Source organism: Chiroxiphia lanceolata, chromosome 2, assembly GCF_009829145.1.
Source record: "Chiroxiphia lanceolata isolate bChiLan1 chromosome 2, bChiLan1.pri, whole genome shotgun sequence".
NCBI lineage: Eukaryota > Metazoa > Chordata > Aves > Passeriformes > Pipridae > Chiroxiphia > Chiroxiphia lanceolata.
Window position 1 is genome coordinate 17570672 of NC_045638.1, and position 15652 is coordinate 17586323.

General features: G+C 43.9%; 1 protein-coding gene across 1 annotated transcript in view; it reads left to right on the forward strand.

The window, feature by feature from the left end:
• Positions 1–636: 636 nt before the first annotated feature.
• The window catches only part of ACE2 (angiotensin I converting enzyme 2), a 33194-nt gene continuing 18178 nt past the window's right edge, over positions 637–15652 (forward strand). Inside the window, 5 exon segments of the mRNA XM_032680202.1 lie at positions 637–667; positions 8699–9029; positions 11875–12033; positions 13946–14039; positions 14652–14795. Coding sequence (XP_032536093.1) covers positions 8841–9029; positions 11875–12033; positions 13946–14039; positions 14652–14795 — 586 coding nt within the window. The 5' untranslated portion in view covers positions 637–667; positions 8699–8840.

The following is a 15652-nucleotide window of genomic DNA, read 5'->3' on the forward strand; positions in this document are numbered from 1 at the left end:
CATCTGTCACAGTTATCTTTGATGTCCTGCTGGTAAGTCCCTCTGGACAAGGACTGCATCTTCTCTGGATCTGAGAGGTGTGCTGCTCCATTCTGGAAAAGGATTAATAAAGTTAGTTATGAGTGATAATATCTCAGTGCTTCAAAATTACTATTCACAACATGTAAGTATTTCTCACAGGAATGTCAAAGATGAAGCTTGCCAGTGTTGAAGGGAAGATACAGAGTACAGTGGTGTTATTGCTTCCTCAGTCGTTGCTTCAAGGTCTCTCACTCAGGCAGTTTTATTGAGGTAATTCAGATCCCATCATTTCTAAACCTTCACAGTTTTCACATCCTTTCTATGACAGATAGCCACATCTCGGTGCAACCACAATGGATCGTTGTAACTGCAGCACCTCTGCAAGAGCCTGTGAAAGATTTCAGTGAGAACAGCTTAGCGATGCAAGAGTAACCTCGAGCTACCCAGTAAGATTTACTGTTATCCTGTATTGTACTATATGATATCGAAATAAAATGCACTTGAGATGAAAAAGGGCCAAGCTTATCTGAGCATACTTCTCAAGGCCTGAACGAAGGTTCTGTTCAGCCCATGGCACTGGCTAGCAACTTGAAAATAGATTGAAAGCCTCTGAACAAAACATTATGCAATGTGGGCTGACTCTGAGGTAAGTATTTAATCACTGTCTTCCTCCCAGCTCACCTCGTAGCTGCATAATTACTTTACAGCAGTTTGGCGTAATTTTCTGCTAATGATGATGTGGGATTCACCCAGAGCATACATCTTGCTTACTCTCTGCTGACAGAAAATGGCTTGAGAGAAGCAAATGATACATGAACGGGCAGATACCACACTTAGCAACACTTTGAAGTCAGTGTTGGTATTAGCTCTTTCACTGAAATAGATACCACGAATGAGGTTAATCAAGGGCATAGTGCTATACGGAAGAAATAAATCTCTAGTCTGTGCAGCAGGATCATATTAGAAAAAAAAGAGCACTTTTATTTGGTAAAGCCTGTCTCCAGAGCCTGCAAATGGTACGATGACAATGTATATCCCTGGAGGATGTGGCCAAGATATTTTTTATGTACTTTCACCTTTTTTTTCCTCTAAACCATCTCCTGATAACAAACAGGAGAGTGAGTAATAAGTGACTATAAGGGGAATTGCTTCCTAAAAAAATGAGTTGCTTCTGCTTGCAGTTATGTTTGTGCTATGCCAATGCATTTTGAAAATGGTACATGGTGTGCTCGAGACTGAACTGTTTCGTTTACAAGAGCTGTGTTTGAGAAAAGAGAGGAGAAAGGAAAATTCAATGAAATGAAGCAATAAACCCAGAGAAGTTCTGATTTAAGAAAATCTGCAACGTTTATCACTAGCTCCACATCCCCAGCAAGCTGACATTTCAGAAGGGACGTTACTGTTCTGTTCAGTTTACTTGAGAGGGAGCATTGATGTCTAAGCTAGAATGAGCACAAATCATGCATAAGTAAGTTGTTTATGCTGTCAGTTATTAGCTACACATTTAGAGTGCTAAGAACATTGGGAACTCTGCAGTGCCCTCTTTAAATTAGGGACCACATTAGTGGTGCCACAACCATTTGCTGTGCACAACCTTCACAGTTGTACCAACCACAGACTGGTATTGTAAATGAAATTAGTAGTCCTTGTTTATCAATATTTATTTAGGGAATATTGCAAACTGTGGGCAGATGCTGAAGTCCTTACTCACGCTATTCTGCCACTTGCTTTAAGGAAAGCTAATCACTCTGTCCTGCAAACTAATGCTTACTCTGTGTGGAAAAAAACTACACTGAAGCTTGTTCTGTCACAGCAGCATTTGCCTCTTCTCTTCCAGGACAGTGCACAAAGTCTTGACAGAGTCTGTCTGTGGTATTTACCCCTAAGCATCTCCCTGTCAGCCTGCCTTGAAGCCTGGTACTCACAACTGCACCCAGTATTCTTCTGGGGCTCTGCTGGTGCTGAAGAGCCTGGAGGGGTGACCTCATGGGCCTTGTGCAGACTATATACACCCATTTCTCTGTCTTGGTACAACATTTGCTTCTGTCACATTGGTCTTCATGGAACACCCTTTCCTGGCTGTGCTTTCATAAAGGGCCACTTTTGTTCTACATTTTGAGGAAAGCCAGTCTATTGTTTCTGCTGTTGTTCACAAAAGAGAAGGGTGAAGTGGGCACAAGGAGCCTCAGGGCAGGATTCAACTCTTGTTGCTTCATCACTGTGAGAATGAAATAATAAAGAACTGAGAATCAGTTTTGACCAAGCAAGGAATGTTATCACATCTTGACAGAAGGGTTTTTCATGTGTAAGCTCCCACATGTGGGAAAACAAAAGCAATTACTTTCAAGCTAAGGGCAGAAGCACAACAAAGACAAGGAATAACTCAGTGAAAAGTAGGAGTCTGTGATTCTAGATACTCTTAAACTGACCAAATTTCTGAGGCTCAGATACCCTCAGAAATTTGGTCAGTTCATCAGTGCAATGACCTGTGACTCATGAAATGAGCTGTTTTAAATATGTCTAGTTTTTATGGAAAATGCAGTGACCAGCTGTCCACAATGAGTAATCTGTGCTTGACTTTCTACAAGTAGATCCTTTTGGCCTCTCATGGTTTTTTTTCCTTTTAATGTGGCATGCAAGAAGGGATGTGTGCAACAAAATGACACCACAGCTTCCTACACTAACAGACAATTGCTAATGAAAAATTTGCAGTTAGATACGCCTAATTTCATGGACTGAACTTGCTAGTTTTCAAATCACATAAAGCTAAAGTACATTGACAGTGATGAGTGGTACACACTTGCCAGCACAAATATGTCAGTATGTTCAGTTTTATGAATACATTAAGCACTGTGAATGCACTTAGCATAATAGACTTGCATTTTAACTGGATATTTTGTGGCTGGATTGATGTTTGCATCAGTTCAGAGGAATTCCACCTTTATAGCACAAATTAGACTTTGTTCTGAGTAAAGTCAGCAGGTTCAGTAGGAACCGAATTTGACCTAAGATCAAAAGGTAAAGTTTGATTTTGCTAGTCTGTCCTCTTCCTTCCTACTGTGTTTCCCTTTCCCTTAGAGGTGGCAATTTGAAGGTATCAAAGCATCTTATCAGCTACAGCAATGGCTAAATGGAAAACATTTAATTTCAGAGAAACTGCAAGAGTGAGCCGGCATTATCTCTTCATCAGCTACTGCCTCTCTCCTATAATTTAAATTCTAATTGCTACAAATTACAGTATGTAGCTTTATCAGTTGTGGACCAACAGGAATTTTAGACCTTGGACTAATATTCTTTATGACATTGTATCTAAACAACTTTGCAGGTGCTGATGTGCGAACACATGGTCACTGTAAATGAACTGAGACTGCTCACTCCCACTTTAGTAAAACTGAAATGAGAAATGTGGGTTGCCTGGATGAAAAGCCATGTTTCACAGGATCAATACCCTTCCCTTCACTAGTGGGGCAAGGTGGCTTTTTGTAATGGACAAGGTGTAAGGAATACAGAACACCATGCCCCTGAGTCGTTGCCTTTCCTCTGCCTTCTCAACATGGTCTTGATTTTGACTGTTGCCTTCAAAAATAACACTTCATGATATCCTAATTTAACCTGTCAGTTTGTACACTCATCACCTTCCTGAAAATCATTCAGCTTCAAAGCTTTCTCCTAAACCTTGCAAAAACACTTTGGTTTCCTAATGCTTCGGGCAGCTGACAGCATCTTTACACAGCTCCTGATGTTGTCTTCAGATGAGAGGCTTGCCCCTGCCTACAGGGCACTTTCTCCCTTGGTGATGCTGAGCACTCTGACTTGGAAAACAGCCACCAGCCTGTTGGCAACCTTTGAGTGCAAAGTTGTTGTGTGGAAGTGACAGCTTTTCTGTCTGAAAAACAGGGAGTGGTTCAGCCTGCCTTGGAAGAGGAGGTTATGGAGAGGTACGGATTTGTTGTCAAAGGCACTGGCCCCAGCCTCGGACCCGTGGGATACAAACCCCTCCCTGCTCCAGGACGTCACTGGATATGGCTGTGTGGTTGAACCAGCTGCAGGAGGTGGGTGCCAGCCAAGTGGAAACCTCCCTTCCCTTCTCCCCTCTGAGGTGGATGTCCGGAGTGGGGCAGCAGGAGTAGAGTTTCTGTGCCCTGCACTCGCCACCTTGACCTCCATTCATGCTGGGCAACCGAGAATTAATCTGACCAGTCACTCATCTGCCCTGTGTCGTTCCTGCAGAGGAAGAGCCAGCTGAGCCCAAACTGCTGATGCTCTAGCTGAGACTGTCTGCTGGTACATGCCTTTTCCATGGGAGCTCATCCCTGGTGGCTCAGATGTTGAGCAGGACAGGCTGTGCCTGCCTGCAGAGGAGTAGAGATATCCACCCTCCTTGCTGCCACACAGCTCCACTCCCCACCTAGAGATCGGACACAAGGATATCATGAAAGTCTCCTCTCGTAGGAGTGTTCCCAGCAGGAAAGCCTCTGTTGCATGGGCTGAGGGCAGCTGGTGAGCCAGGGAGCCAGCTCCCCAGTCCCAGCACTGGCAGGAGGGCTTTCATCCGAGAAAAGGCGGATGTCACGCATGCAGAAGAGTTAATCATGTGGGAAAAAGGCTGTTCGGGGGATTAAAAGGACTATTTGCCCAGCCCCCAGTTTGAAGCACGAGAAAGAGGGAGAGGATCGGGGATTGCCCCCCAGTGATGCCCAGGTGCAGCTGGGGCAGCACGGCCCCTCTCCCAGCACTGCTGCAGGGAGATGTGTGGAGGGGCTGAAGCCGCCCCTGGGCTGTCCACTGCCTCCATAAAGCCACTTTACGGGAGTCCTCAGAGCAAGGATTTGCCAGGTATTTAACTGATGTACGCTGCTCTTTGGCAAGCGGCAGAGCAGTGGCAGAGAGCGGGGCAGCTGCAGCACTGTGCAGGCAGTGGGGTGGCTGTCCCATGGGATGTCCCATCTTCCCTGGGGATGCTCCAGGCTGTGCAGCCACAGCCCTTCAGAGCCCCTCTTCACAAACTGGTCACTGAGTAATGCTTATGTCTGTCCTTTATGCACTAGGCAGAATGACACAGTGTAGCAGAGAGCTTAAACAGTGCTGCTGTGTGGAAAAAAAATGGCCTGATAATGGTATTTTAAGTCATTTTAAAGGTGTGTGGTGCCCAATACACAACATAGAGATTTCTTATTGAGGCATGTCCGAAATGCAATTCTCTGTTATTGCAGTCCTAGTTTCATAGCACAGCTTAGCCAACATGAGTGATGAGGCAGAAAACTGCTCGAACAGAGGCAGGGTATGGATGAAAATTGGTGGGCAGCAATCTAAGCAGATGTCAGACAACTCGGACCCTGGGGACAGGACTGGGAGTATCAGGTAGGAGCTGGGAGCCACAACTCACGCTGCAGCCAAGGGGGTGGAGGGGAGGACTGGCACACTGGAGGAGAAGGAGCCTGTATTAGCACATCAGTTTACATGCAGCCTTTGTTCTGTAACGGCGGCAAGCTGAGAGTTGCTTTGCTCCAAGGAAAGCAGGCTGGTTGCCACCTCATATGACAACATATTTGGTTGAGATCAGGTTTAAACTCCCAGTTGCTCTTCTCCTGTCACCCAAACCCATTGGCTTCTGCCTTGCTGCCCGGGCTGGAGGTTTGAATTTCCTGAAAAGGCTCAAGATACTTTCCTTTCTCAGGAAAGGAAAGTATCTGTTTACTCTTTCCTTTTTGCTGTGGCACAAACTGTCTCCATGCTCTCACCAGCCTTCTGGACCAGCATGAAGGTCCACCCCAAGAAATACTCCCAGCTCATCCAAGAATGGATGGCCATCACCATCTTGAGCAACATAAATCACTCTCAGCTGAGCCTGGCCATCCTGCAGAAAGCCTGCCATGGTAGTAAGGCTGACACACTCACTCCAGAGGGTGGTTGGGCACCAGAACAGGCTCCCCAGGGAAGTGGTCACAGCACCAAGCCTGACACAGTTCAAGAAGCATTTGAACAATGCTCTCAGGCACATGGTGTGACTCTTGGGGTGTCCTGTGCAGGGCCAGGAGTTGGACTTGGATGATCCTTGTGGGTCCCTTCCAAGTCGGGATATTCTAGGATTCTATGATCCTATGTATCCAGTGGTCTCCCATGTGTCTGCTTAATGGGAACAAATCCATCCATGAAAGTTTGATGTTTGTGGAGTCCAGTGACTCCTCACTGTTGTAACACTATTTTTCAAAACATAACTTCGTGCTAATTCATCTCGCATCTTGATTTTTTTTCTCTTGTGTAAAGGCAATGGCAAGAAAGGTGGAATGTAATTATTGCATTATTCCTCAGATATAATATCAAGGTTTGCATTTAGATATGCAATAGAAAAGAACTTAGAAATAGGTCTAAAAATTTGCAGCACAATTCAACATGACTCTGCCTGTTACGTTTTCAGCTCACCACATCGTTTGCACACACACTCAAATGTAGGTGCAGATGCACTCCCTATATGAAATGAGTGCACTCTTCTCTCCCCTTCAGGTATTCCACAAGTATCCCACTGTTTAGGGTCCCCTGGGTCCTGTAGGCATCTCTTGAGGGTTTCAGAGCTGTGCATGGGCATGCAACAGTGGCAGACTGGACAAGGAGCGGAGGTGACTCCTGCATCATGGCAGGGAGGTGAGAACTATCAGAGCTGCCCCTGAGGAAGGCACCAGAGCACTGTGAAGGGGGGAAAATAGCACCTGCATGTAAAAAGGCATTTTGTCTTCAGCCAGCCCTGTTTCAGTACCCTAAAAAGTACTAGTTCAATGATTGTGCAGTTAACTTGACACCATAGAAGAGAAAATAAAAGAATTGAAGAGTCATCATAATCCCTGTTCTCTACTGAAGAAGAAATCATATCAAGGTAATAATAGACATAACTCTCTGCTCTGACATACAACAGCTAAAACAACAACACAAGAAGAACCTTTCAACATTTCACCAGGTAACAGTCTCACTGGCAAATTGAGAAATGATGAGCAAGACAAGAATCACAGAAGGCATGTAATAACTTAAGTACAGGCTTCATGGTTCTCATTCAAGAAGGTGGGTCATTTTAAGTGAGACCTCTCCTGGGCCTTAGTGTTTCCCATATGATCCGCATGTAGGAGGAGAAAACCTATGTGTTAACAGGTTTGCAGGCATTGTGAAGCTGGAGGTCCTTTGAAGGATTACAATTCCAAACGGTCATAAAATTTTGAAAAGTGGTCTGAAATCACTGTGATGGAACTTCAGCCCAGACAAATTCAAAATGCAGTAATTAATGCCACCCTAGAACCAGATATACAGAGACAAAAAAGGGAACGGCTGAGCAAGTAGCACTACCAGAAAGGTTTCAACTAGAATGTGAGTTGATGGTGGCTAATCTCACCAGAAAGAAGGTGCGTATCACTGAGGAACAGCATGCAAGATGTTCCAGTGTTTGCACTACTGGTCACTGATAAGGTTTCAGTTATGTTCAGATGTGGACACCATTGCTGAGGAAGCACAAAATGTGGCAAGTCTGGATGGCACCAAGAAGAGTAAAAAAAAATTTAGGGAACATGATCTCTAGGAGAGGGTTGAGTGAATGTTGTTAATTTTCCCTTGAAGAAAAAGATTGTTAGAGGATTGGACATGGATGACAGAGATCACTTGTCCACAGGACATGGATCCCAGAAGATACTGAAGCAAGGTGCTTCCTCAAGGTCCGTGTTTTCTGGCTGTGCTTGCTGGGGATGTCTGTGGCTGGTGGCCCTGCTGAGGCTGTCCTGTGTTCAGCCCATCGTAGGTGTGAGGGCTGGAGCTCCTTTCCCAGGGTTTGGCAATGAAGGGGCTGATTGCTGTTGCTCCCATGTAGGCAGACTCATAGTGGTTTTGGAGAAGCTCTGCTCTGATTGGAAAACAGCCTCATGGATGTTGCTACAGAGTTGCATCTCAAGATCTCCCCCACAAGATGCAAAACAGAACTAATCAAGTGATCCTGAGCAGAAATAGGATAATTTAAAAAGTACTAAGGCGCTGTCTGATCAATAAGCTCAACCCAACCTGCATTTCCAGAGCTAATTCATGCATTGATTTTCCCACTGATTTTCAGTAACCACAAGGTTCTTGGCTACATTAGCAAAGGTATTTAGATCTTAAGATGGAGTCATTTTAGTAGTCTTAGTCACCTTAGTACTTAAATCCAGTTGATTTATAGTTCAGATTAGGTCTTTATGCAAGATGTGATCCCGTGAAGTGAGCACATTTAAATTTCTGGGTTTATATGCCTTGACTGCTCTGAAAATGAGGTCTGTTCTCCAAATCACCTGGGCTTTGAAAAGCCTTTTAAAACCTGGGCCTAAACATGCAACTAGGTACCCTATCTCAGGCTAACTGGGGTTTCTTCCTGCATGGGAATTAAGGTTCTTGGCTTAGTGTTTCAGTGAAGTTTCTAAATATTTTTACAGCTCATCACCAACCTGTTAAAGGATTCAAAGATTCTGAGCTACCAAAGACACGGGTAGGCTATAGATAAAGTGATCAGCTGTATCATTGACAGCACAGTTGGGAAACATTAACCAAAAGTAAAAGCCTTTTATAAGAAGGCCATAAAATGGGCAGGAGTAATTATGTTTTTCCAAAGTTAATCATTGACTTTTGTTTATTTGGCTTTTTATAAAAAACTTTTTCCTTTCTCTCCTGTAAGGAATAAAACCTATAAAAGGTCCAGCAAATTGGATTCAGCCTTTCTTCTTCACGCTGGCCATGCTTGAAGGCTGATGAGACAAAGGCTGACAAAGAAGCTTACTGGAGGAAACTTACTTCATTGAGAGGTTCTCAGCCTGGACATGAATATGTTGGTCCACTTCTGGCTTCTCTGTGGTCTGATCACTGCTGTGACCCCTCAGAATGTCAACCAACAAGCCCAAAATTTTCTAGAACAGTTTAACAGGATGGCAGAAAGCATCAGCTACGAGAGCTCCATTGCCTCATGGAACTACAACACCAACATCACTGAGGAGAATGCCAAGAAAATGGTAAGTGCTCCATCCCGTGGGTTTTACTGTTGTCTTAGGAATCTGACAGCTACTTTCTGGTTTATTCTGGTGTTCCACCAAGCTTGGCTGAAATTATAGTGTTACTTGATATCTGTGGTTTAGTTTGAGGAGGGTAGAGTGGCTTGCTTTAACACAGCAATGCCTCACTGGATGTGCCTGGGCCACTATCAGCCTCTACAGCCTTGGGTTGGTACCTGGACTGCCTTTGCACTGCACAGGGATGGCCAGAGCCTGGGCTTGTCCCTAGCCATCACTTGGAGTCACCCCAGTGAGTGGAGGGAAAAGGCAAGGATGCTCTGCATGTTCGTTCCCAAAATCCGTGTTGAATGGAGAGAGATGTGACTGAATTTACTCCTGGCTTTTTAGTGGCACAGCCAACGCTCTCTCTTCTCTGGTCTTGAAATTGTTTTGCTTCTCAGTGAATATGCAACATTTCTGAATGTAGGTATTCTGTTAAATGTTTGCTGATGGGTTTATATAGTGGTCCACACCAGTTATCCAGTGGGGGACTTTTCCCCCTGCCTTCATCACTCTTCTCATAGTCAGGGCTGTTGTTATGCTGCCCGGAGGTATTAAACTGGGAAAAATGAATCGAGATCATCGACTACCAATTGCCAGCAGTGGAGTTTGTAGTACAGTGGTCTAGTATATTGGTTTGAAAGTCAATTTCTGTCTGCAGGAAGGACTATGGCATTTATACCTATACTGTCTTGCAAAACAGTTCTTGCTTTTCAACACCAGCCTCTGGTTTTCCCAGACAACAGGAGCTCTAGGCAAGAACAGGGCTTTTTGAGAGCAGGCATCTATGGCCTGGCGGGTTACTGATATTGCCATGCCTCAGCCCAGCATGTTGTGAGCTCAGAGCCTCTCAAAATGCACAAAAACACCTTGAATTTTGTAGCTGTGTGTATTTTAAAGTTAACTCAAGCTTTAGAGAAAAGAATTTAGGGCATAAAAATGAAGCTGAACACTGTACATCTATTTTTGCGTAATGGCTTGTCTTCCACTTTGTGGTCATATAGCTTAATTGAAACATGGTTTAATTATCATATTTCTTAATTAAAGCAAGGAGATTGGTTGCTGGAAGAAATTCAAATGACTAATCATTGTCAATCTGGAATGCTTTCCAAGGCACCAGGTGCTTAAACTGTAACGTTTCCAAACACATAAGATGAAAGCCTCATGTAGTATTTCCAGCATTAATGAGATGATAATAAAATACATGAGAAGATACCAGCAATAAGAACCAATTAGTCCATTGCTCAGAGAGAATGTTTTCTCTTGCTTGATCTCTTCAGCAGCACTGGTAAGAAACCCACTGATTCCTCTTCTCCTTTTCTGCTGGAAGAGAGTTAATGAATACTGTCCATTCTGGCTTCTTTCCATCTATTTTCCTTGTAAATCATGTCACAAACCCTATAACTATTCCTCTGAGTTACCAACCAGTTCCTCTAATTGTGGAAATATCAGACAGCAAGTTAACCTCTTTCCTCTGGCTTTTGTAGCCAAAGAGCCCCCCCTTCTGCCCCGCCACTCCTAAGGCACCTCTCTGTCCCTGCTTAGGAGAAGGAGCTCAGGAACACATTTTCACAGTGATGCTCTTCCTCTGGGTGCTTATCAAGCTCTTGCCCACTTAGCTTTGCATGCTCCCATGAAAGGGAGAGTTTGGAAAGCCTCCCAGTGGTGGGTGCTGTCCTGCAGAGGGGCTGCATGGGCAGGGGAGACGCAGGGACAGGACTGCCAAGGGCTTACATCTGCCACTGCTTCTCTCTGCCGGAGCCTAGAGCAGGTACAGTGGGTACTGCACACACGGCACACCTGGGGTTGGACAGCCCGGGCACAGCCCTGGCAAAAGCCTTGGCCTTGCTGTGTGTTTGTACAGGGGTGAAAGGTGACTGAAAGAGCTCTTCAGGCACAGTATGACATTTGTGTTTCCTGATTCCTCAGCAGGGAGGGACGGGTGTTACAGGTGCCCTCTCCACAACCTGGGAAGCATCGGTAATAAGCACAATCAATTAAACTGTCTGAAGGACCCAGGTCAATCAGTACTGTTCTTGTTGCCATTTGGAATGGGTGCTGATGTGCTAAACTGTGTACAAATACACTAGAAAAAGGTGAATAAGACATTCCCAAATCCAAATAATGCAATAATGCTCTTATGGTGCTACTTTGTGCACTGAAATGTGGGAGTTTTACGTGTATGTGCATAATTGCAGCAGTGGTAAAAGCAATCTCATAAAATATTGAGGTTTTGCATGCCCAGTTTAGGCAATTGCCTAGAGCCTCCTATGCCCAAGTATAAAATAAAAGAAAAAATTATTTACCAATATTTCAGAAGAAAGTGATATTTGGATAATGAAAAGACTCAGTATCACTATCTTCTGCTGTTGCTGTTGGCTGCTTCTCTGCCACTGCTACTGCAGCAAAAATGGGGAGCGACATCTGTGTTACCGACCTGTTTGTGCCCTTTCTTATTTCCTCACAGGTGGGCAAAGAAAGCACTAAAGGAAGAATAGGTGGTGATTTAGAGTAGCAGGGAACACAGAAAAGTGATGCTGGATCAATTATAACAAGCAAGGTGTGAGGAGACAGTCATGCTTTTTGTTATTTCCAAAGAAAAATGGTTATCTGGATGTGTGAGTCAAACACGGTCAAAAAGCTCTCCAGCCATTTCACTGTGCAGTGCAAGTGCTCAATCCTCAATCCACAAGTGTCCTCTACAAATGAAGTTCTCTACAGAAGTAATATTTTTGCCACCTGAGTACATTGGGCTGCTGCACTCTTTGGGAGGGAATAATTCAGGGTTTGTTTGAACCCCTTGCAGAACGAGGCAAGTGCCAAGTGGTCTGCATTTTACGATGAGGCCTCTAGGAATGCCAGCAGCTTCCCAGCAGACAGCATTGAGGATAACCTCATCAAGCTCCAGATCCAGATTCTCCAGGACAGAGGATCATCTGTGCTGTCACCAGAAAAATATAACAGAGTAAGTTGCTGAATGTACCTCATTTTTGTTGGGTGGGTTGAGCTGCCTCCCACAACATCCTCAAGTGAGAGCATGGTGCTGTTGCCACTCTGCTTGTCTTGCGATGATGCTGTGTGTGATAGGGAAGTGTACCTGTTCTGGATGTTTGTAGGAATACAGGACTGGAAGGGGGGGGTCTAGCCTAGGAAGCTGATTGCCATTCAAGTCAGCAGTTTTGCCATCGAATTAATTTCAAGCACACGCACACACGCGTGTGCCTCAGAGTTGTCCTTGCACAAATGACAGGATTAGTCATAAGAGAAAAAAAGGACCTGTGGTAAGTGCTTGGTGAAGTCCAGACCTAGGGCAGTGAGCAGAAAGAGATGGGTGAAAGGACATCCATTGAGTCAAAAAAGTGCACGTGGTGCATTATCAAACTGTGAGAAAGAGAGGATGTTTTGTTGCAGTGGGCACCTTGGGATGCCTGAAACTGGGGAGGGTTGGTGATCTCCTTCCACAGAAAGCCACTGAAGGCCAACAAGATTTAGCAAGATTCATAACGAGATTTGACATTTGCACTGACAAGTTCATGTAAGAGGTAGGTGTATGGATAATGACTATATGTGAAGTTGGAGTGAGCAGCTATAGAGACTCAAAAGGGATTTATAGCCAATCATAACCAAACACTTGAGAGTCAAATCAGTTTCATTTTGCTGGAGATGGAATTGAAACTTAGCATTGAGTCATGGGAACCTACAGTCCAGGATCCTACAATCCTAATTATTGAAGGATCCTGAGATTTTTCTGCTAAGTGCTAGCAGTGCTAACCACCATAGAAGAAAAACAGTAGACTGGCTGGATCTCTTGTATCTCCAAATGAGATGTGTTTCTTGAAAGACACATTACGTTGGTGGGAATGCTGACAGTTCATACAAACTTATATTTATTTTGGAGCACAACAGTGCACTGGTGGTAATGCTGTCTCAGTTGAGGAGGTATTTTCTTCAGTACCCTCCCTGTTCAGATATTTAGAGTTTCCTAGATAATGGCCTTTGAGGCTGAAGTTGTTGATTCTTTCTTGAAAAGTGACTTTTTGTAGAGTCTGATGGGATTCCATAGAAATATTTAGGTATTCTTCACTGATACAAAAATTTCCCTGGGCACCATTTTAATGCTGACAGAGATAAAGTTAGACCTATCACTAACTACCCCTCCCACTGACAGCTGTTTATAGTTCTGATTTAGAGCTCTAAATGAGAAATTGCATAGTCCTAAAGGAAAAGCTAAACGTGGTACATATATTTCTTGAGGCATGAAAACATGAAAATATTAAAATAAACCCTAAAAACCAAAGCTACGTAGCATAGGTTCTGAGATGATTTCAGATGGGTTTTGGCCTTCAGCTGAGCCAAGACATGAGCCATAACTTCTCTGTGATGATGTATAAGCAGATTTATGCAAATCAGTGTGATGTGACGTTAAAACCACAAGCAACAGTCAGTCTGGCAGCATCTGCAGAAGGGGCCCTTTTTGCTGACATTCAAAGCCATGATCTCCCTAGGAACTTTATGTGGGTTCATGCTTATGGAAGCACATTGCTAAACTTTTATTGTTTTATTGCTGCTGTGTATTGATAGCTTTCCTATAGCTGTGGCAATCAGTGCTCATTAAATCCAGCTATCTGTTTGACCGGATATTCAGAACCTGTAGGTTACATCGTATATTTGGGAGATTATCTGTCTTCTCCAGCTAGGTCTGTTTCACTAATGCATTTAGGCAAATTCTTTCATTAAAATCTACTGAGCTTAAACATATGCTTCAATGCTAAGCTGGTGGGTGAAGTGCTGAATCAAGCTCTTAAGGAATTAGCATAATTGACTGTTATTTTGCACAGAGTAGGTTTCTAACAGACTGTCTTGCATCTAACTTGCAGCTGGGCACTGTGCTAAGTACAATGAGTACCATCTACAGCACTGGGACCGTCTGTAAAATCAATGATCCATCTGAGTGTTTGGTGCTGGAACCAGGTACGGTACTAACCACTGCCCTTACTGTGTCCTTTACCCTGAGGGTGCACAAAGAGAAAGCCCAAGGGTGGCTCCTGACTACAAGAGGACGGGCAGTAATTGCAATAGATATATCCTGCTATCTAAAGCTTAGTCATAATTTAATTGCACCTTGCAGTACAAGGAACTCCAGTGGGCCTGCTGCCCACGAGACATACTGTCTCCTCCTTGTAGTAGACAAAATTTGGAGAGGGCTGCTCAGTTTGTTTGGCAGCCTGCCTGTCACCTGGGGTTTGCCTACATCACAGAAAATTTAATTTCTTTCCCCTGCTGTCAAAGTCTTGTTGGAATCAATGCTGTGTTGAGGCCAGCCCCAAGAACTCTACCAACTCAAGGGAGGGCAACGCAGAGAGAGCATTTAAGACACTCATGATCTGCTCCATGTTTCTTAAAAAGAAGGGAAAAACCTTAAATGAGAGAAGGATACAATAAAATAATGGGATATTTCAGTATATCAAACACAAAGTGCTTTCTTCTCAGTTCATGAAATTTCTTTCACTTGGGTTCATTTGCCTGCTGTGAAAGAAAAATTCTGCTTTTTTAAGGCCCAGTACTTATTTTTCATTCTGACAGGTCTGGATGCTATTATGGCTGACAGCACTGATTATCATGAGAGACTGTGGGCCTGGGAAGGCTGGAGAGCCGACATTGGCAGGATGATGAGACCATTATACGAAGAGTATGTTGAGCTTGAAAATGAGGTTGCAAAGCTTAATAGTAAGTAAATTTTTTTTTTTTAATAATTTCTGTTTTCCATAAACTAGCAAACATACTGCAGTGTCGCACAATTTGCCCAGGAATTCAAAACTCATACATAATTTGCACATAATTTGCTCTTGGTATGCACGTCCCAAAGTAGGACGCAATGCTGACAGATGCCATTGATCAGATCAGAGGTTTCTTACCAGCCTGGAACACCAGGCACCTTTTTGTTGGCATCCTTCTTTGTGACACTTTTTCCAAAGGCCATAATGTATCAGTGCCCTTCATTACATACTGTCTTACCCAGAACTGCACTGCTTGTAACTTATGGCTAAGCACACTTAATTTGAACAACTTCTGAGTGCTGTTGAGTTTTGGGAACATCTCCTCTTTCCTATGGGCCTTGACCTTCTTTCTGGAGCCACAATCATTGGTAGCATTTATAAGCATTATTCCTGAGCTGGAATGATCAGATTTGGTAGGCCTGGGCCAGCATATGCAGCTGGGTGTTTAAAAAGGATTTTGGACTAAGTGTGCTTCCAGTCTGAGATTTCCACACAAATCATAGGAAACTGTCTTTTCAAGGAACAATGGCTGCTAATTTTCTTTTGGGGTCTTCTAAGACGGCTTCTGAAGTGGCTACATCATCTGTCTTTTGGACAAACTGCAGCTGTATCACCTGCTTTCCTACACTCCTTGTGTTGCAAAACTTGTCAAGCTGGAGCTAGAGACAAGGGATAAGAAAGTATAGTCCAAATAGTTAGACAGGGAAAAACCTCAAATATTAAGAAACGGTCATTATGACTTTCCTCCATACCACTAAGGAAGAAACTTCAGCAATGAGCCACTTCTACTCCAGGCTTGATGGAGCT